Raw genomic sequence first — 20,110 nt, 5'->3', positions numbered from 1 at the left:
TTTTTTTTTTATTTTCAATATTTACACTTGTAGATAAATCAAATACAAGTACAATAAAAAAATTCTATATTAGTTTTTTTAATTTATGATAATATACATTTATATATATATATATATATATATTCGTGTAATACGTTTATATTTACAAAGAAAAATATATTGTGTTGTATTCCCCTTAATAATTTCTTTTGAAATCATATGATACATCAATGTTTTATTAATTTTATAAATTAAAAACAAAGCAGAATAATACAATAAAGAGAATTAAAACAGGAAAGAAAAAAAGAAAAAAATATAAGAAAAAAATTTATTTACAAAAAAATATATTTAAATTAGAAAAAAACACAATATAAAAGCTTTTTTTTTATTTTATTTTTAGAATAATTATTTCTTTTTTTCTTTTTTTTTTTTTCTAAAGTGTAATAATTATATATTTGTTTTTAAAAATAAAATTGACATTTTTTTCATTTTTTTTTTAAACTTTACCACTCCTAGATAAATAATAAAATTAATTTTTTCTGTTTCTATCTTTATATCAATTAAAAGAAAAAAAAAATGAAAATATTTAAATAATTATTCCATTTTTCTTTTTTTTTTTTTTTTTTTTACTTTAATTTTGTAATTTTTTTTAAAATATATAAGCAAATTTGTAAAAGGTATCATCCTTAAATAACCATCAAATAAAAAGAGAAGTCTTATTAAACATTAAGCTAACATTTTTATAAAATGTTAATAGAAAAATGTAATTTAATAATAATTATGTTATATAAAAAAAAATTAAACAGAATATATAACTCTTTTAATTATTCGTTATATAATTTTTTTTTTTTTTTTTGTTAGATGACGAAAAACCAAAATTTGAGATAGGATTTTCACCATTTTATTTTATTTCTTATCCTTTGTATAATGTTATAAAATACATATAATTTAAAAAAAAAAATAAAATCAAACTTAGTTAAAATTTAGTTTTAAAAAAAACAAAAATATGTAAATGTTTACTATAAACTATTGTTTCAAAAAAAAAAAAAAAAAGAATGTTATCTTTATGAAAATTTATATTAATAATATCTTAAATTATATTTAAAAAATATATGAAAATTTGAAATAATACTTCCCTTTTTTTTATTGTCTTATGAGGAAAAACTATGAATTACTCTATCAAATAGCTCTTATGTTAACCTTAAACACACTTCCATTTTTTTTTTTTATTCTTAAATTATTCTTAGATACAATGCAGAAGCATATTATATAAATATTTAAATTATTATGATGAGAGTATCAAATACAACCATTTTATTAATTTAAATAATTTAAATTTAAAAACATATATTATTCATATATTTAATAGTCTACATCAGGTAATTTTTTTTTTTTTTTTATAATTAATAATATATATAGTTATATTTTATAACAATAAGATAAAATTATTAAAATAGAAAATAATATTGTAAATATACAACTAGATTTTTAAAAAAGAATATAATAATTTCTCTACTTTAAGATGAAATATATTTTTATATATATGTTTATCTTAATTTTTATATTCAATTTGATTTTCTTATATATTTTTTTGTTTATGTGCACTTCAGATTTACAACGATGAAGGTTTTAAGGGATTATATAAAGGAGTAATACCTATGTTAGCTCATATAACAACAAAGTATAAATAATTTTCCGTTTAATTAAAATAATAAAAAATTAAATAAAATTCATATATGTGTTTACTTTTACTTTTACTTTTACAGAAAGTCTATTTATTACTTTTTAGAAAAACTACATTTCGTTATATTCAAAAGAATAAGTAGGAAACAACAATATATATATATATGAATAAAATAAATATCTTTTTTTTATATGATTATATAATAATTACGCACATATAAATTTTTAACTATAATATAGAAAACAAGAAAAAAAAAGATATATATGATAAAAAGATAATATCAAATTATGAAAGAAGATTTGTGAATAAAAAAGAAAATACTAATAATTTTATTGGAGATAATACCAATTATAAAATAGTTAAGCATATTAATTTTGTTAAAGAAGAAAATAATTTTATAAAAAAAAAAAAGAAAAAGAAGTTTTTTCATTTATCGTTTTATCATAGTTTTTATGAATATGTTAGTTGCATTTTATCTTATCCTTTATTAAATATATCAACCAAATTAATAATTTTTCAAAATAATTCAAAATCCTTTATTTATAGTAAAAAAAAAAATAATAATAAAATAAAATAAACAAATAATACAATAAAATAAAAATATGTAAACAAAAATATATGAACATAATAAATTACCTTTTTCGAATTTTTTTTTTTTCAGATTTAAAAAATATTATTCATTTGACTTATATGTATGATGGTTTTTACGGTTTTTTTAAAGGTCTAAGTAATTATTTAATTATTCAATCAATGGATAAAATATTAAATTGTTTTTTGTATTTTATGTTTTCAAGTAATTGTTCTTACGATAAAGTTCTTACAATTAAAGTAGTTTTATCAAGTAAATATATAAATAAAAAAAAAAAACTAATATATTGAAATATTAAACAAGCATATGTTGCTCTTTTACATTTATTTTTATTAATTTCTTTTTTCTTTTTTTTTTTTAGCATGTCTAAATACGATTATGGCACCATATATTCAATTTTCTATATTAAATAGATCACAATCCCACATTCCTGTAATATGTTTTTTTTTTTATTTACTGAAATTTTTTTTTTTTTAACTTTTTTTTTCTTTTTTTTTTTTTTTTAATGTAGGGATTATGTAAAGATACAAGTTTTAATCAATTTTTTAACCACTTTCATTGGAAAGTAAGGATATTTTTTTATTTTTAATATCTCCTTTCTTAAATGTTTTGAAAATAAAATTATATATATTATTTATATTTTTTATTTTTATCACTTAGAGTCACTTGTCCAATATATCTGTTGGTTTAGCTGTAGCAGGAATTCAACTAATGGTAATAAAAAGAAAAGAAATTTTCTAATTATAAATAAAAATAAAACATATATATATATATATATATATTTTTACTTTTTTTAATATTGCATAGATTATTGCATTACTCCCAAAAGATACCTCTAAAAATGATGAAATAATTGATAAAAAAAAGGATGAGTATTTTTGAATTAAGTTTTATTTTTTTTTAATTTTAAATTCATGAATTAAATTAAAAAAAAAAGAATTGTGTAATTTTTTTTTTTTTTTTTTAGTTCATATAAACAAAAATTTGCTTTAAACATTTTTTAATTTTTATATCTTTCCATTTATTTAATTTTTAATAGAAAAATAATAATGCTAAAACAATTTTTAAAAATTTTCCCATGTGTTAATATAATACATATATGCATATATGTTAGATTAATTCTTTTCTATGATTGTATATAATTTTAATCATTAAATTATATTTTTATTAAAATGATGTACATTTCATTTTTTAATTTTCACAAAAATACATAAAATAATTAATAAAATTGTTTTGCTTATTCAAAATTTTTTATATTTCAAAGTGAACTTTAAAAATTAAAAAATTTATAAATAACCATATTTAAAAAACTACTTGATTTTAAGATATAAAGTAATAAATAATGCATCTGTATTTTTTAAAAAGAAAAATATAGAAATATTTGTTCTATATATTTACAAATTTAAAATAAAAAAAAGAAAAAAGTTAAGATACTTAATTATTACTTGACATAATTTTGCTGAATTAACATACATATATATAATAACATAATTTCTTAATTTGCCTGAGGCATTATAATGTAATATTTAGACAATAGTATACATTAATATAAATAAATAATACACACAATTAAAGATACAAATTAATTATCTTAATACTCTACCTTTTATTTATTTGTATTGTAACTTTTTCAATTATAAATAAATATTAGGGAATTATCAACTTCACCATTAAAATATAAAATCAATAGTATAAAATTCAAAGTTTTCGCTTCATTCAAAGATAATTTAATAACATAAATATTAATTTTATTTTCCATAAAAAAATTATTCATGTGACTTTTCATTTTAAAGAAATTATAGAAAAAAGTTCATTTATTAACTTTATTTCGAATAAATTTAAAAATTTTTTTAGTATTGTAAAAATTTGCTTTTCATATATCTTCTTATATGTATCGTAAAACTAAAAGATATGAACAAAAAAAAAACTTTCTTTTTTTTCTATATCATCCAATAAAAGATATAATTCAATAAAAAGTACTATTATTTTATTATATACTAAATGAAAAAATTCTAAGAAAAATAATTCCTTTTTAATTTACAATATAAAACATATTCTTAACATGCTCAGTATACTTATATATAAATTAATTTTACGATATGCGATGATTATATGATTTTTCAAAGAGGATAAAAACCAATAAAACTATTAAACGCAATATGCTTCATATATAGAAGTATATTTATTAGTATGTAAATAAGATATTTAACAACGATGCTATATAAAGTGTATTCTTTTAATAACAATATGATAGTTAAAAATTAACTCTATTTTCTATAAAATTTAAAGAAAATAAAGTTTAAAGTAATTTAATAATTTATTTTAATTTTATAATAAAATTATTTAAATAACAGTTATAATTATTGATTTTATCAATTTTTTTATATGTTAGCAAATGCGTGCATTTATCATTTAAAATATAAAAACCACGTGTACTCCTGTTAGTACATATATGGAATTGCTCATTCATAAAAAAAAAAAAAATTATAAAAAAAATATAAATTGTTCATGTAAATTTCGAATAATTATTGATTCTTCTAATTAAAAAACTTTAACAGATTTAATAATTTTATGACTATTATTTGAATTTTTCCACATTTTTTTTTTTTTTTTTTGTCTTATTTTCCTTATACATAAAATAGTTTGAATAAAAAATTAATATAAAAAACTAAACATTATAAATACATTTATTTTTTTTTATACTTAATTAATTCCTTTATCTAATAAAATATATTTTTTTTTTTTTTTTATATAGAACTCTTCCACTAAGAATAATGCTTTCCATTCCTTTTTTTTATATCATGGTAATTACATATTCAATTTTTTAATATTAAAATATAAGTTTTCCACAACATCTAAAAATATGTAAGTAAAAAAGAATAGGGAATATATTTCTTAAAAATTATTCCTTTTACATGACCATTCTATTTTTTTAATTTCTTTTTGTTAACATTTTATTATTTTAATCTCGTAAATTTATATTAAGATACTACTAAATTCAATTATTAATAAGTAAAAAAGTAAAATAAAAATAAAACATTACATATAATTTTTCTTTTTATAGCTGCATTCTTTAAGCAGTTTATATTCTAAATTTTTATCTAAATAGGAGTAATTATTTATATAAAAATATTTTTAACATTATTTTTGAATAGCAACTTATAATACTACTATTATATTAACTTTTTTTTTTCCTCACAGATATTATGAATTAAAAAGTAAATTCACATTGTATAAAAATATATTTAGGACTTTTTTTTTTTAAATTTATAAAATATTGTAATTGATAATTTTGAGTTAAGAAGCTTGCACACTTACGATATTAATAGAGATTTATTTTTTAATTTTAATAGTTTTAAGGTGTGTAGAAAAAAATATATATTTATATATTATATATATATGTATTTATAAGAAAGATTAGGAAAAAAAATTTTATTATAGTTATTTCATTTTTTTTTTTTGTTAAAAAGAATAAATTAAATGCCAAAAAAAAATGTACAACTGTTCTAAAAAATGCAACATGCACACACACACGCACAAAAAATTATGCATACTAGCTATTTTTTTTTTTTTTTTTTTTTATGTTAGATGAAATTATTCATATATTTACATAAAATTTTTTGTGGATATTTTTTAAATGTAGTTTTTTTTTTTATTACTGTTTTTCTTAAATAATTCAAAAAATTTTTTAATTTTCTTTTTCATAAAAAAATTGAATGTTACTTTTCTTTTAGATGCTTTCTTCAATATTACCAAAAAGATATTATTTCAATAAACAAGGAAAAATAAAAGAAATAGATTTGTTAACTTGCAAAACAATTATTTCTCCACAAAAGCACGTTGATACAAATAACAATTTGACTTGTACTACTCACGTTCTTCCCAATATTTATGAAACATCACATAACCCTCCAAAAATGAATATAGCACACGAGAACAATTTTGATAATGTAGCAATGAATACAGGTGTTTATATAAACCAAACACCATCTTTAAATAATGTAAATGCAGTCCCTTATGCAGCAGATCAATACAATAATATCAAGGAAGTAAATGTCCATGAAGTTACTCAACCATTAAATTTTGCAGATGGTAATTTATACTATGCAGATGGTCCCCAGGGAATTGATCCAGGGGTTCTAGCTGTCTCGAATGCTTTATTTGCTTATAATAGTTCTTTTCAATCTATACCTATTAAAACTTCCCCAAAAGTATTCAGACGAAGAAGAAAAGGAGAAAACAATTCAGAATGGAGTAACGCTTTTGTTACTAGAGTAGACCCTTGTGAATGTACAGAACCAGAAGAAGAATATAAACCATATGAAGTCACAAAATATTATGATGAAAGTGGAGTTAAAACTGTGTTTAATTTTGATCATGATTCTTTTCACGAAGCAATATAAATTCCTTTAAATATACTTTTAACTCATCTTTTTTTTTTTTCAAATTTACATTTATATGTATATGCACATACCTTAATATTTTTTGTAGATCTCTTTCTTTATAACAATTATAAAACTAATTACAATTATATCCTTGTAGTATTATATAATTTATTTAATTTTATGTTATATTTTAATGCATTAATTTATTGCTTCTTTTTTATTTAAAAAAAAAATTGATACTCTTATTTTTATAAGTATCTTTTCTTGAACTTTATTTAAATTAATAATATTTTTAATAATATTTTTTTTATTTTTTATAAAATTTATTCAACAGTTTTTTTTTTATTTTTTTAAAGTGTACAAGTAATTTTAAAATATCTATAGAAACAAAAGTTTGGAATAATATTTTGTTGCTTTTAAAGAATATATCTAAATTAAAAAAATATTTTTTTAAACAATACTTTTTTTTATCTTTTCTTATGATTTTTTATATTTACTATAGATAAATTTTTATAATTAAGTGCATTTTCCTATTATTATACCTAAATTATTAAGTATTCTTTTTTTCATATTTAATATTCACGAACATTTCTAAAACCTTGAACATATAAAAAAAAAATAAATGAAATAAAAATATGTTTCTGTTACAAATTATTTCTCTACCGTATATGTATAGATATAATATAAAATAATATAAAATAATTTAATATATTTTAATTAACTTTTAATAATTTTAATGAAGTTTAATTTCCATTTTTTTTTTTTTTTTTTGTTATAATGTGTACCTACAGTTGTCCTATCACAAATAAAAGAATAAAGCACGAGACAAAAAAAAAAAAATTATAATTCCTTTAGAAGACTGTTCAGTATTAACATATTTTTTATTAAGAGTATATTCTTTCTTTTTCTTTTTCTTTTTTTTATGTATTAATTGGTTGTTTCGCTATCCACATATTTTTATGAAAATATCATATATCACTCACAAATGATTTTAAAAATATTTTTTTTTATAATAACGTTTTAGATTTTAAATTAACTTTTTAATTATACATAGTTTTTAATACCTGCAATAATGTAAAAAAAAAGAACAGTAGCAATAATATAATATAAATAATCTAAATAAAAAAAAAAAAAATAGATAATACAACAGAATTATTTATTTTTTTTTTTGTTTTGTAGCATTATTTAATGATTGAGAATGACAAAAATAACAATTATTTTTTTTTTTTTATATTTGATTAAAAGCATTTTTATTTTCTCAAAAGATCCAGCATCATCACTTGAAAAAATAACTGAATTTAGACAACAACACAGAAAAACATTGGATGGAAGACTTTGTGCTTCTGCTTTTCTTCATGATGATCAAACCTATACAGACTGTACGAACGCAACCTCTCCTGATGGAACTAGTGGTTTGTATGAACACATTTATTGATGTTCTTAGAATAGAATAATCGATTAAATTAAAACATTACAAATACACATATAGCATTTTTCTAAAATTATATATATATATATATATCTTATGAACTTTTAGGCAAGGAATGGTGTTATGTAGAGGTTCAATTATTAGGTAAGGGATCTCGTGACTGGGATTATTGTGCTAATGCAATAAATTATGACAAACTAAGAATGCATGTAAAAAAAGTTTTTGAAGAGAAATCATTAGAAGCAGATAGGTTAAAGGATAGATTACAAGTTTTAAATAGTAGAATCTATAGCATGCTACAAAAATTTGATTCTGTTTGCGGTAAAAAACATGAACTAATAAATTCTAGAATTGAAAAAATTAATGAATGGCTTACTAAAAGTGAAGATTCCTTATCAAAAATAGAAAATAATTCTAATGATATAGATTCCACTAAAAATATTATTGATAATTTACAAATAGATATTAAAAATGAGAGTGAAAATGCTAAACAAGCAGAGGAGAATTGTGAAAATTCTCCAGGTTATGAAGATGAGCCTCATAGTGATGGATTAAAAGTATCCTATTTTAATAACCCTTTTTTTGAAGGATCACCAACTGAAACAAAAATTGAGAAAGATGTTAATTTTTTTTATAGTAATAGAGGCCCAGTAGAGAGTCTTTCTCCTTATAAATATTCTATTCGATATGAAGGATTTTTATTAGCACCACACAATGGAACATATATTTTTATAATTGAAACTGATTGTTCTTTTAGACTACTTTTAAACAATAAAGATGTATTATTGTACGGCTTTGAAGAAGTAGAAGAAGAAAATTCTTTTCCTAAAAGATCAATAAAATATTCAACAACAAATGATGAAAAAAGTGAAATAATTAAAAAAAATTCGAAACCTATTGAGTTAATAGGTGGTGAAAAACATAAATTTGTTTTAGAAGTATCTCATTCTTCCCATTTAAAATATAAAAATGGAGAATCAGCTTCTTTTAAATTATTATGGAAATCTAGTGCAATAGATGAACAAGTTATTCAAAGTCATTACTTTTTTAGTGAGAATGTTATCCCTCCAATAAGATTTTCTTCATTAAATGCAGACTTATTTGAAATAGGCTTAATTGATATAGAAGAAAATGTATTTAAAAATGATGCTGATTGGTTAATTACAAGCATTCCATCCAAATACATTGGTTTACATCTCTTACGAACTGAACAAAATCCTCAATTTACCAATTTTTCTTTGTCAGTTAACACTGGTTCCAATTTATTTATTGCTGCACCGGTAAATGAAGTTTTACCTCTTAGCCCTCATAAAGATTCTCTATGGAAAGCATTTGATACAGAAGATATTTTAGAAATCACTCACAATATAACAAAAGAAAAAAAAAAATTTAAAATAAAATTTATTCCTTTAAAAAATAGGGCAGACTTGAAATTTTATGTGTTACAAAATATTCCTTTTTTAATATTTGCTCAACAAAGAAAGATTTTACCAACTATATGTAATGGTGAGGAAGAAGTTTTATCATCCCCAGAGAACAAAGTTTTTAAAGAATGCATAGAATCGTCTTCCTTAACTGATGAATTCAATTGTTTAGCGGGATTGAGCAATTTGCATATGGATAAAAAATATAGCACTTGGAGATCATTAAATACATCTATTGGTGAATATATAAAAGTATTTTTTAATAGGCCTGTACAAATTAATAAATTTCGTTTTAAACCAAGAGATAATATTTTAACATGGCCATCAGAAATATCTTTACTTTTTGATGATACAGAATTAATTATACCAATTTTGCATACTTCTAACATAGATCATAATACATTCAAACTGGAGCATCCAATTATTACTACTTCAGTTAAAATAGAAATTAGGGACATGTTTGTAAACTATGATGAAACAGGTGGATCATTTGAACTTATTGGAAACTCTTGTAATATAACTGATAATGATTATATGTCCCATCATGCAACTATTGATATTATTGATTGCAATAATACGTTAAATAATATACCGGATGTTCTACCTTTAATTAATGGAGATAAATTCTTAGCCACTTGTGATTATCATTGTATAGAACAATTAGCCGGTGAGGTTTACGGTTCAGATATATATTCTATTGATTCATCTTTATGTAAAACTGCTGTTCATGCAGGTGTTTGTAACAAGAAAAATGATAAAAATTGCAAATTCTTAGTAATGATAAATGATAAACAAGAAAACTATGTCGGAAATTTGCAAAATAATGTTTTATCTTTGAACCAAAATAAAAATTCTAATTTATCATTCACTGTTTCTCCTGCATTTACACAAAATTTTAATCAGTTATATTCTTCCTCTCCTAATAGTTATTCTATTGTCTTTAAAAGAAATAATGATTTAAATTTACCAAATAAATTTCTAATAGATTCAGGGGAAGTATTTAAAGACTATGACACTTTTGCATATGGCTGGAATAGGCCAATCAGCTTTTTAGAACCTTTAACACAAAAAAATATTTATTCAAATGGTTTATATTCAGGAGGAATCAACTTTCCACCTGCATCAGCTAGCGAACATTGTATAACTGATTTAGAATGTCAGACAAATTTTTGGAAATTTAGAACTCATGAAAATGGGACATATACAATTCAAGTTTTAATTGGCAATATATCTTCCAGTGATAAGCAAAATGCCTTTATTGAGGTAAATGGATTACCCTTAATAAAAAATGTTGAATTACAAAAAAATGAATATTTTGTTGCTGTTAAAAATGTACAGATAACTAATCGATCCCTCATATTTACATCAACATGTTTAGAAAGTGAAAACGAATGCACACATGCTAAAACTACTATAATGGCTATTCAAATCTTAAAAATATAATTATGTAAATATAAAAAGACAAAAAACTAAAAATTATGTCACTCAATAAAATATATTAATTTACATAATTACACAAATATATTTTTAAATTACTATAAAAAATAATTCATAAATATATATATATAATTTGTATTCCTATGATTTAAGATTTATTAGTACTAAATATGAAATAAAAATGTTAAAAGTAAAAATACTTTCTTTTTTTTATATTTTCATTAGAATTTATAAATAATTTTTTTTTATTTCTTCTTTTTTTTATTCAACTATTTATTTTTACCTTTTTACATTAACTAATGAACTATTCTTAAAGTATTTTTTTAAGAAATTTTTTTTATTATTTAATTAATAATTACCTAATTTTATTTTTATTAAATTAAAAAAAAAAGATACTATATTTTTTATATAATAATAATAATAAAACATTAGGTTTTTTTTTTTTTTTTTTCTAAGCATAGAATATGTTACACATTTTAAAGTAAATTAATTATTTTTGTTTGAATTTTTATTTAGCCATAATTTATATTCTTTCATATTTGTCCCTTTTTTTTGTTACTTTTATTAATAATTTCAACACAGTTAAGTGAATATTATAAATTATATTAGAGACATTTTTTTTGTATCAAAAATGGAATCACAAATTATTAATAATTAAATAGTTAAAAAAATTGTTAAAATAAAATAACATTGTTAAATAAAACTTAAAAAAAAATTATATTTAAAATATTCATATTAAAATATAATAAAAAATTTAAAAGGATAAATGATAAAATAAAAAAAATAAAAGGAGAATAAAAAAAAAAAAAGACAATTAAAAAAAAAAAATGCTTGTGTTATATATAAAAAAAAAAAAAATAATAATAAACTTATGCGTTTTTTTTTTTTTTTTTATTTGAATGAATTTTAATTTTCGGATTCTTCTTGTACCATACAATGTAACTTAAATCTTGAAAGTATACTTGATAATCCATTAATAGCTATACCACAATTGTTCAAATCAAATAAAGGTAAAGCTTTTAATGTAAAACCAGGTGGCAAATGAAAAATACATTTTGATGATAATGTTACTTGATATAAACGAACATATTCTTTAGGTCTAGTTACATGAGCTGGTAAGTAAGGTAAATAGACTGAATTAAATTGTGTTTTCCACCATTCTCCTAAGAATTCTCCAATTTCAACTGTTTCTTCTTTTTCCACATTTATTTGATTTGATATAAAATGTATATCTTTAATTTTGTTAATATATTTCTGTAATTTTTTTTTTAATACTTCCTTTGGCTTTTCCCATGTCTTATACTTTCCATTTAATAAATAATATTTCTGACTTTCTAAATGTTGTAATAATAATAAGTGTGGGTATTCATATCTATGACATAATATTATTGCTAATACAGAATTTCTTATTCCATTTTTATTATAAGAATTTATACGTTTCTTGCATTTTTCATTATCCAAAATAAATTTATTTTTTAGTTTTTCATCAATATTGAATTCGTAATTAGATTGAGGATATAATAACCACTCAGATTTATTTTCTCTGTTACATATATTAACGTTTGTAGCATTTATCGTAGAACTATTTGATTGAGTTACCATATCTTTTAATTTTAAAAAATTTTGTTTATTAAAAAAGAAAAAAAAAAAAATTATTGAACACTTAGTTATATTTTATCTGTTTAATACCATATATAATTCAATTTTTAACTTTTAAATTTTAATATTTTACAAAATAAAGTAAAATGCAATAAATGTAATTAGAAGAAATATATAAAAACAGTAATATTATAATAATTAAAAAAAAAAATTAAAATAAATAATTTGTTATTACTCGTTAAACTTATTCCTACTTTATCATTTTTCCTTTTTTTTATAAATATCACATTTATATTTTTTTGACTTTTATATATTTGTTATTATATTATTTTATTGACTAAATTTTATATCTTTTTAATATTATTATGTATATAACTTAATATTTATAACTATTATTATTTTTATTGTTACTTGTAATTTTCTTTTTCTTAAACACTTTTTCTATATATATAATATACATAGCAGTCATTTATCTTTTATATTTATAATTTTTGCTATTTGAAATCAAAGTAATCATGATTAATATGAAATTATTTTAATGAGAACATATCATTTCTTTGTAGTAATTATTTATTAGAGTATAAATAAAATTATTAGTTTTTTTTTTTTATTTTTATTTGTTCGTTATTTTTAAAATAATTTTTCCTTAAATTATTAAAATAACTGTTTGATTATTAAAAGGGGGAAAAATATATATATATTCTCGAATTAATTAAATATTCCATTTTAGTAAACACTTTTTTTTTTTTTTTTTTTTTTTGTTCCCTTTTAATATTATATAATGACATAATCCTAAAGCTTAATCATATATATACGTAAGTATATTTTTTTTTTTTTTTAATAAGAAATTTTTTTAAAATATTTAATCATCATGAAAATAAATTTTAAAGTGTAAATAATTATTTTATAAATTTGGAAACTTATTAAAATTAAACATAAACTTTTTTTTTTTTATATTACTGAAGAATTTTTTAGTTTTGAATTTAAAAGTGAAATGTAAATTTTTTTAAAAAGTAATTTTATTTTTTTAAATTCCATATTTTATTTTTTTTTTTTTGTTCTTTTGCAGCTATTAGTATTCAACAGATACTTTTGCTACTTTTATAAATATATATAAATGTATCTTTAAGCAATGATATGTATATAAGTTGTTTAAAGCAACTAATTTTTGAATCATCAAAATTTAAATAGGAATATTAAATAATTATTTGATTAAATGCTATTAAAAAAGAATAAAAATAAAAAGAATTTTTTTCTTTATTTTAAATAATAAGAAAAAGGAGCATATATATATACATGAACAATATATATATATATATATTCTAAAATGACTTGTATGAAAAAAAAAAAAAAATAAATAAAATAATGCGAAATTATTTCCAAATTATGAATTATATTATGTCTATATAAATTCCCTTTGTGCAACCCATTTTAAATATAAAAAAAAAAAAAAAATTAAATAAAAAATAACAAATATTATTTACATAAATATAATTTAAAAAAATAAAAAATACTGAAAAAAATTAATAAATTATTAAAATTAAATGGTAAAAATATACATAAAAAAGAAACAAAGGAGTAAATATGAAATACTTAGAAATAAACATGTAGCATCCAAAAATTGATAAAAATAAAATTTGAAATAAAATTGTTGAATTCATAATTATTCATTATTTTTTCTATGAAATTTAATTTCTTAAAAAAAAAAAAATTTTAATTTTATTCTTTCTTTTTTTTTATAAATTTAACAACATATCTATTAATAAAATATTTTGCAAATAAATATAAATAAGACAAATACATAAGGCACGCAAAGAATAAATTTTTTCTTGAGATATAATGGCCATTGTCAAACGAAAAGTTATTTTTCAATTTGTGAATAAAATCGATTTCCCAATTAGTATTATATTTGTAAATATAAGTTATGTATAAGCAATATATGGTTAACAAAATACCTAAAATCATTTGAAAAATTTGAATAAAAGTAACAACAACACTCCATTTTAATGGCTTATTATATAAAGTAGCTAAAAAGTAATAAAAATACATTATAGTATGAACAAATGCATTAATAAAAATAAAAACAACTCCAGCTGGTAATTCAACATAATATGTATCCCATGTATATAACAAAACTGTAGAATGATGAAACCAGTGTAATAATGTTACTTCTTTTTTTCTTAAAATTAAAAAGCATGTATCAATTAATTCAAAATATTTAGACAATATAAATAAGCATATCCATAATCCAACAGGGCCAAATGCATACATATAAATTGGGGGTATTATTAATAATCCAGTTAATGAATAATGGTAAATTATATAAATCAATACAGGTAATAATCTCATTATTACAAACATATTAAAACATGATAATAAAAAGTTCCATATTATTATTATCTTTTTTATATTAAATGGTTTTCTATTTTGCATGAGATTATTTCCATATTTACAAAATAATAAATAAATTATCACAACAATTGGGCAGACGTAATATTTATTGTGTACCAACTCAATAAATCTAAAAGGAGTAAAATCCTTTTCCCTAATAAAATGTAAGAATAAAAATAAATAAAAAAAAAATGTTTTAAGTAAATATCCAAGATAAAATACTAAAAAAAGATGTTTTTAGTAAAATAGACATATTAATGCTTAAAAAAATAAGTACACATACATATATAAATATATACAAGAAATATATGATAAGAATTATTTATGATATAATTTTTTTCGAACCACTGAAAACATAAATATTTATAAAAAGGAATAATTTCCTCTATATTAAAAACAGCTTTCTTAGGGTAGTCCCGAATATTACCTAATATTCTAAAATATGATTCATCATTTACTTTAGTTATTATTTTTTCAATCATCTTTCTATCCCTTTTTATTGAATTTTGTTTATTTTTTTATTTTTTTATTCAAATTTTTATTTTTTTTCAAAATTTTTATTTTGTATTCTATTTTTCTTTATATTTCCTTGCAAATAATATTTTAACTAATTTTAATTTTAAACAAAATAATGAGTTATTTTTTAAATTTATTAATTCAAATGCAAATATGAATAAAAAAAATATATATATATATATATAATATTAATCATAATAAAACAGTTTAATTAATTATACATTTAAATTCGAATCTTTATTAAAAAAAATCATTATATATATATATATATATATATATATATATATATATATTTAAGAATATGTATGTTTAAAAATATATATATTTAAAAATATATATATTTATATATAAATATACAAATAAATATAAAAACAAGAAAAAAAAATTGTTTTTAAATGAGGAAACTTACATAATTCGAGGATACTAGAGATTTATAGTTATATTTATTACAAGAAATATAATTTTTTATTATTCTAAATGCACTAATAATGCATAAATTCAAAATTTTTTATGAAAATTTATTTAATAATGATTTTATTATGCTCTTTTTGTTGAAATAACATTAAAAAAGCTTTTCCCATTTTTAAATAAATGAATTTATATCTCATTACTAAAAAAATATATACTCATTAAATTAAATAAAAAACTAAATATTTTTAATAATCATATTTTCTATAAAAAGTATTTTTATATTCATAAAAATATTTATATTTCAATACTTTCATGAGTACAAAACTTGAAGAGATGCATTTAATTTGTTCTAGTGTCCATTTTTATTGACTCCTTTTTTATAATTTTTATTAATTTTATATAGTAATTAGTTTTACTCAAATTTTGATATAATTATTATTCTTATTATATTACACTTTCTGTTAATCTTTTTTTTTTAAAAAACTTTTATAAATATTTCTCATTTAAATTAAAAAGAAATAAAAATATCAGATAATTTATGTATTATTTTATGAGATATAGTAAATTTTTTCTTTTATTAAGGAAACACTTATTTTAAATAAAACACCAAAAAAAAATAAATAAAATAAAATAAATAAATAAAAATAATTAAAAAGAATTTATAATAATGTAAAATGTTTAGAAAACATATGCATATTATTAAAAACATGAAAAAATAAAAATTAATATAAGTCAAGGTTTAGAAAAGTGAAAATATACGTAAAAGGAAATATTAAAAAAAATAAAAGTTAATGGAAATAAAATTTTAGATAAATAAAAATTTGTGCCTATATGGTTTAAGCAAAAGGAAAATTTTCTATATGTCTACATATTCTTCTTTTGGTAATAATACAGGATTATTAATTATTCGATTACAAGAAGGTAATGTAGCATCTTTAATATGAAGAAATATGTTTTCTAAAGTTTGATTAATATTATTTATTTCTTTACAGAATTCTTCATACTGTGTAGCAAAAATCTGTTTTAATTCTTCTTCAGAATATTTATTAGAAAATTCAATTTTTTTATCATTAATTTCTAAAATGCCTTCAAAATTTTCATAAATTATATCGCATAATTTCTTTAAACTTTTTTGTAAAGAGTTATTTATATGTGGTAATACTCTTATCGTTTCTTGTAAAATTTCTTCTGCTCGTTTTATCTCACCTTCACTTTTCTTTTCATCCTATTAAAGATGGAAAGAAAAAGGAAAGATATATATTTATTAAATAACTAATTGTACATATACATGTATTTAAATAATGAACAAAAAACAAGTACACATTTGTTATTTATTTATGTTTAATTTTACAAATATTGATATTTAATAATATTTTAAGCATTTATATATATATATGTATATTTATTTTAATTATATTAAAGTCATTTAAAAAAAAGGGATATTTTGTTTATTAATATAATTTATGTTATATAAAGAAAATATGTTACCTTGAGTTTATTCACTTTACTTTTTAAATCTTCTTCCTCCTTTTCATAATACATTAACTCTTTTAAAAGCCTTTTAACGGCACCATGGTTTATTTTCAAATTTTTAAAATGAGATAATATGTTTTCCATTTTGTTATTTATATTTAATTATATTTTTTAAAAAATAGAAAATATATTTTTATTTTTCAACAAAATTAAAAAAAAAAAATATTTAATTTATATTTTATTTCAAGTATGCAAATTAGTATCCTTATTAATTAAATACTCATTACTAATTTTATTCTATTTTTTTTTTTTTTTTAAATTTATATAAAAAAATATATTTTTGTTGGGAAGCTTTTTATTGCATTTCAAATAAATAAAATTAAAAAAAAAGGATTTAATATAAAAAAGTAGCAAATATATGTATATATTTTTTTTTTAAGAATAAATTAAATGTCAATAAATGAGATATTACCTACTATTCTTTTTAAAAATTTTTGCTTTGATATAATACTATTAAATGTCTTTTAAAAAAAGAGTATCCTGACATTTTTATTTCTAAATAAATATTCATGCATATTTTACTCTTTTTTTTATTTTAAAAACCTATGAGCATGTACTTTATTTTTTAATCTCTCAATAATTAAATTGACTTTTTCTTAAAAAATTGCAAAGGTAAAAGTTTATCCTATATAAGATTTTCACTTTTTTTCTTTTTTTTTTTTTTATGCTTAAAAATGAATTCTCATATTCAAAATATAATTTATTTAAAGGTGCGTGTTAGACCAAAGTATAGTTTTTAAAATAATATGCACAAAAAATAATAAAAATAAATATAAAAAAAAATTAGTAAGAAATATATTTGAATTTTATTTTATTTTATTTTATTTTAAGGTTTTTTTTTTTTTTTTTTTTGGCATAATAATAATAGTAAATTGCGTTTTTTTTAGATACTATTATTTATAAATCAAAATTTTAACTTTTTCATAACTTATATATTACTACCTACATTACGTTTTTTCTAAATTTAAGTATTTCCTCATATCTAGAGCACTTTCATTACCACAATAATAATTAGTAATTTCTTCATTAATTATGTAACCCAATTTCTTATACATATTTATAGCTGGGTCATTAGAAATACGAACAAATAAATCAACAAAATAACCCTTATGAATTATTTTAGATATTTTTTCAAATTCATTCATTAAATCAATGCCTTTTCCTGTTCTTCTACTATCCTCTTCAATTGATAAAGCTGTTACATGACCATGATATTCCTCATCATAACCTTCTTCTTTACCTTAAAATATTGGAAATAATGTAAATTTTTTTAAAATTATGCATATTATATCATTTTAAATTTTTTTTAAACCTATGTACCTATTATATACCCATTTATATGATCATCTATATCTCTGCTAATAATGTTCATATGAGGCCATTTGTAAATATATCTTAAATAAAATTTATCATTAAATACTTCAGTAAAAGGATCTAAATTCACATTGTTAATTTTATATAAATCTATATAACTAAAATACTGATAACTAGCCATTTTTTTTTTTTTTTGTATTTGTTAATACATGTATTTGAGGCTTTTAAGACCCTTTTTAATATTTAAAAAAATACATAAAACAAAAAAGAAAAGAAACAAGTCTTACAATTGAAATTGAAAATTATATTATTCATTTAATTATCTTTTTTTTTTTTTTTTTTTTGCTTTTCTTTAAATAAAAAAAAAAAAGAAAATAATAAATCTAAGCATACAATATTTTTTTTTAATAATATTATAAAAATTAATTTTTTTTTTATATTTTTTTTATTAAACCTTTATAAATTTTTAAAGCTCATGTAAATAATTAAAAGAAAAAAAAATGTAACATATTATTTATTCTTAAAGGTTTCAATAAAATGATTTTGAATATTTCAAAATGAAAAAATTTTTTGCTCAGATATAAAAATATTAATAATAAAAATTTAATAAAAATATAAAATATAGAAGCACATTCTCTTTAAAGAATGTTTTTCCTAAGAAATTTTAATCAAGATACTCAACATTTATTGCTTTACTAGAATGACTTTTTTCGTCATATATAACGGAAAATTTTACTTTTTCACCTGGTATTAAGTATTTAAACTCTTTTTTAATTTCTTGCTTTTTTTTGTTATCATTTTCAAAATTAAAATCAATTTTGCTATTCCTCAAATCCATGTTCGAAGTCCATGCTAATTTTTTTTTTTCATCATTAGTTATTGCAAAACTTCTACCTATAAATTATTTAAAATTTCTTTTTTGTTTTTTTCGGATTTTAGTTGTTTATATTAAAATAAAGGATGTGTAATCAGAATTACTGTAACAAATATCAGAGTAATGAACAAAAATATCTGGTCCTCCATCATTAGGCTCTATACAAAAAAAATTAAATAAAATATATATTTTAATAAGGAATTTCACATTTAATATGATTATTTTATTTATAATAAGCATATATATATGCGCACATATATTAATTACTTATAAAACCATATCCTTTCCTTTTATCAAATTTTACTACATTTCCTGTTATTTTATCATTCTTCTCTTTATTTATTAATTCAGAAAAAAAAATTTTTTTAAAACAGTTTAAAAAAGGATAATTCAGTTTCCTATTAAACATTTTTTTGAGAAAAATTTCCTTTTAAAAACTTAACATTTTGTGCTTATTTTTATAACAATATAATTAGAAAAAAAAAAAATTCATTTATGTATTATTTATAAAAAAGTGTTTCAAATATGATAAATGTTAATTTGTT

At 18.4% G+C, this 20,110-nt stretch overlaps 8 protein-coding genes across 8 annotated transcripts; 3 read left to right on the top strand and 5 right to left on the bottom strand.

The window, feature by feature from the left end:
• Nucleotides 1–726: 726 nt before the first annotated feature.
• PRELSG_0208200 (conserved Plasmodium protein, unknown function) lies at nucleotides 727–3,134 on the top strand (the record flags this gene model as incomplete). The annotated part of the gene is made up of 11 exons (XM_028679867.1): nucleotides 727–742; nucleotides 841–908; nucleotides 1,227–1,358; nucleotides 1,590–1,660; nucleotides 1,746–1,801; nucleotides 1,903–2,208; nucleotides 2,325–2,504; nucleotides 2,614–2,684; nucleotides 2,764–2,817; nucleotides 2,913–2,966; nucleotides 3,060–3,134. The coding sequence occupies 11 exons, from the start codon at nucleotides 727–729 to the stop codon at nucleotides 3,132–3,134; spliced, it is 1,083 nt and encodes a 360-aa protein (XP_028535544.1).
• A 2,852-nt stretch (nucleotides 3,135–5,986) lies between these two features.
• On the top strand, nucleotides 5,987–6,655 carry PRELSG_0208100 (photosensitized INA-labeled protein 1, PhIL1, putative; the record flags this gene model as incomplete). The annotated part of the gene is made up of 1 exon (XM_028679866.1): nucleotides 5,987–6,655. One exon carries the CDS (start codon nucleotides 5,987–5,989, stop codon nucleotides 6,653–6,655), a length of 669 nt encoding a protein of 222 aa, XP_028535543.1.
• A 1,180-nt stretch (nucleotides 6,656–7,835) lies between these two features.
• CCp5 (LCCL domain-containing protein, putative) lies at nucleotides 7,836–10,933 on the top strand (the record flags this gene model as incomplete). The annotated part of the gene is made up of 2 exons (XM_028679865.1): nucleotides 7,836–8,049; nucleotides 8,175–10,933. 2 exons carry the CDS (start codon nucleotides 7,836–7,838, stop codon nucleotides 10,931–10,933), a joined length of 2,973 nt encoding a protein of 990 aa, XP_028535542.1.
• A 900-nt stretch (nucleotides 10,934–11,833) lies between these two features.
• On the bottom strand, nucleotides 11,834–12,529 carry PRELSG_0207900 (mRNA cleavage factor-like protein, putative; the record flags this gene model as incomplete). Its single annotated transcript, XM_028679864.1, has 1 exon — nucleotides 11,834–12,529. One exon carries the CDS (start codon nucleotides 12,527–12,529, stop codon nucleotides 11,834–11,836), a length of 696 nt encoding a protein of 231 aa, XP_028535541.1.
• Nucleotides 12,530–14,245: 1,716 nt separating this feature from the next.
• On the bottom strand, nucleotides 14,246–15,399 carry PRELSG_0207800 (fatty acid elongation protein, GNS1/SUR4 family, putative; the record flags this gene model as incomplete). The annotated part of the gene is made up of 2 exons (XM_028679863.1): nucleotides 14,246–15,071; nucleotides 15,263–15,399. 2 exons carry the CDS (start codon nucleotides 15,397–15,399, stop codon nucleotides 14,246–14,248), a joined length of 963 nt encoding a protein of 320 aa, XP_028535540.1.
• A 1,301-nt stretch (nucleotides 15,400–16,700) lies between these two features.
• On the bottom strand, nucleotides 16,701–17,461 carry PRELSG_0207700 (tubulin-specific chaperone a, putative; the record flags this gene model as incomplete). Its single annotated transcript, XM_028679862.1, has 2 exons — nucleotides 16,701–17,069; nucleotides 17,333–17,461. The coding sequence occupies 2 exons, from the start codon at nucleotides 17,459–17,461 to the stop codon at nucleotides 16,701–16,703; spliced, it is 498 nt and encodes a 165-aa protein (XP_028535539.1).
• Nucleotides 17,462–18,324: 863 nt separating this feature from the next.
• Nucleotides 18,325–18,872, bottom strand: PRELSG_0207600 (N-acetyltransferase, putative; the record flags this gene model as incomplete). Its single annotated transcript, XM_028679861.1, has 2 exons — nucleotides 18,325–18,617; nucleotides 18,698–18,872. 2 exons carry the CDS (start codon nucleotides 18,870–18,872, stop codon nucleotides 18,325–18,327), a joined length of 468 nt encoding a protein of 155 aa, XP_028535538.1.
• A 483-nt stretch (nucleotides 18,873–19,355) lies between these two features.
• Nucleotides 19,356–19,974, bottom strand: PRELSG_0207500 (cold-shock protein, putative; the record flags this gene model as incomplete). The annotated part of the gene is made up of 3 exons (XM_028679860.1): nucleotides 19,356–19,585; nucleotides 19,670–19,723; nucleotides 19,833–19,974. The coding sequence occupies 3 exons, from the start codon at nucleotides 19,972–19,974 to the stop codon at nucleotides 19,356–19,358; spliced, it is 426 nt and encodes a 141-aa protein (XP_028535537.1).
• Nucleotides 19,975–20,110: the final 136 nt, after the last annotated feature.

Source organism: Plasmodium relictum (genome assembly GCF_900005765.1).
Source record: "Plasmodium relictum strain SGS1 genome assembly, chromosome: 2".
NCBI classification, from domain to species: Eukaryota; Apicomplexa; class Aconoidasida; order Haemosporida; family Plasmodiidae; genus Plasmodium; species Plasmodium relictum.
Note: the sequence above shows the minus strand (reverse complement) of the source record. Positions and strands in the feature narration are given on the sequence as shown.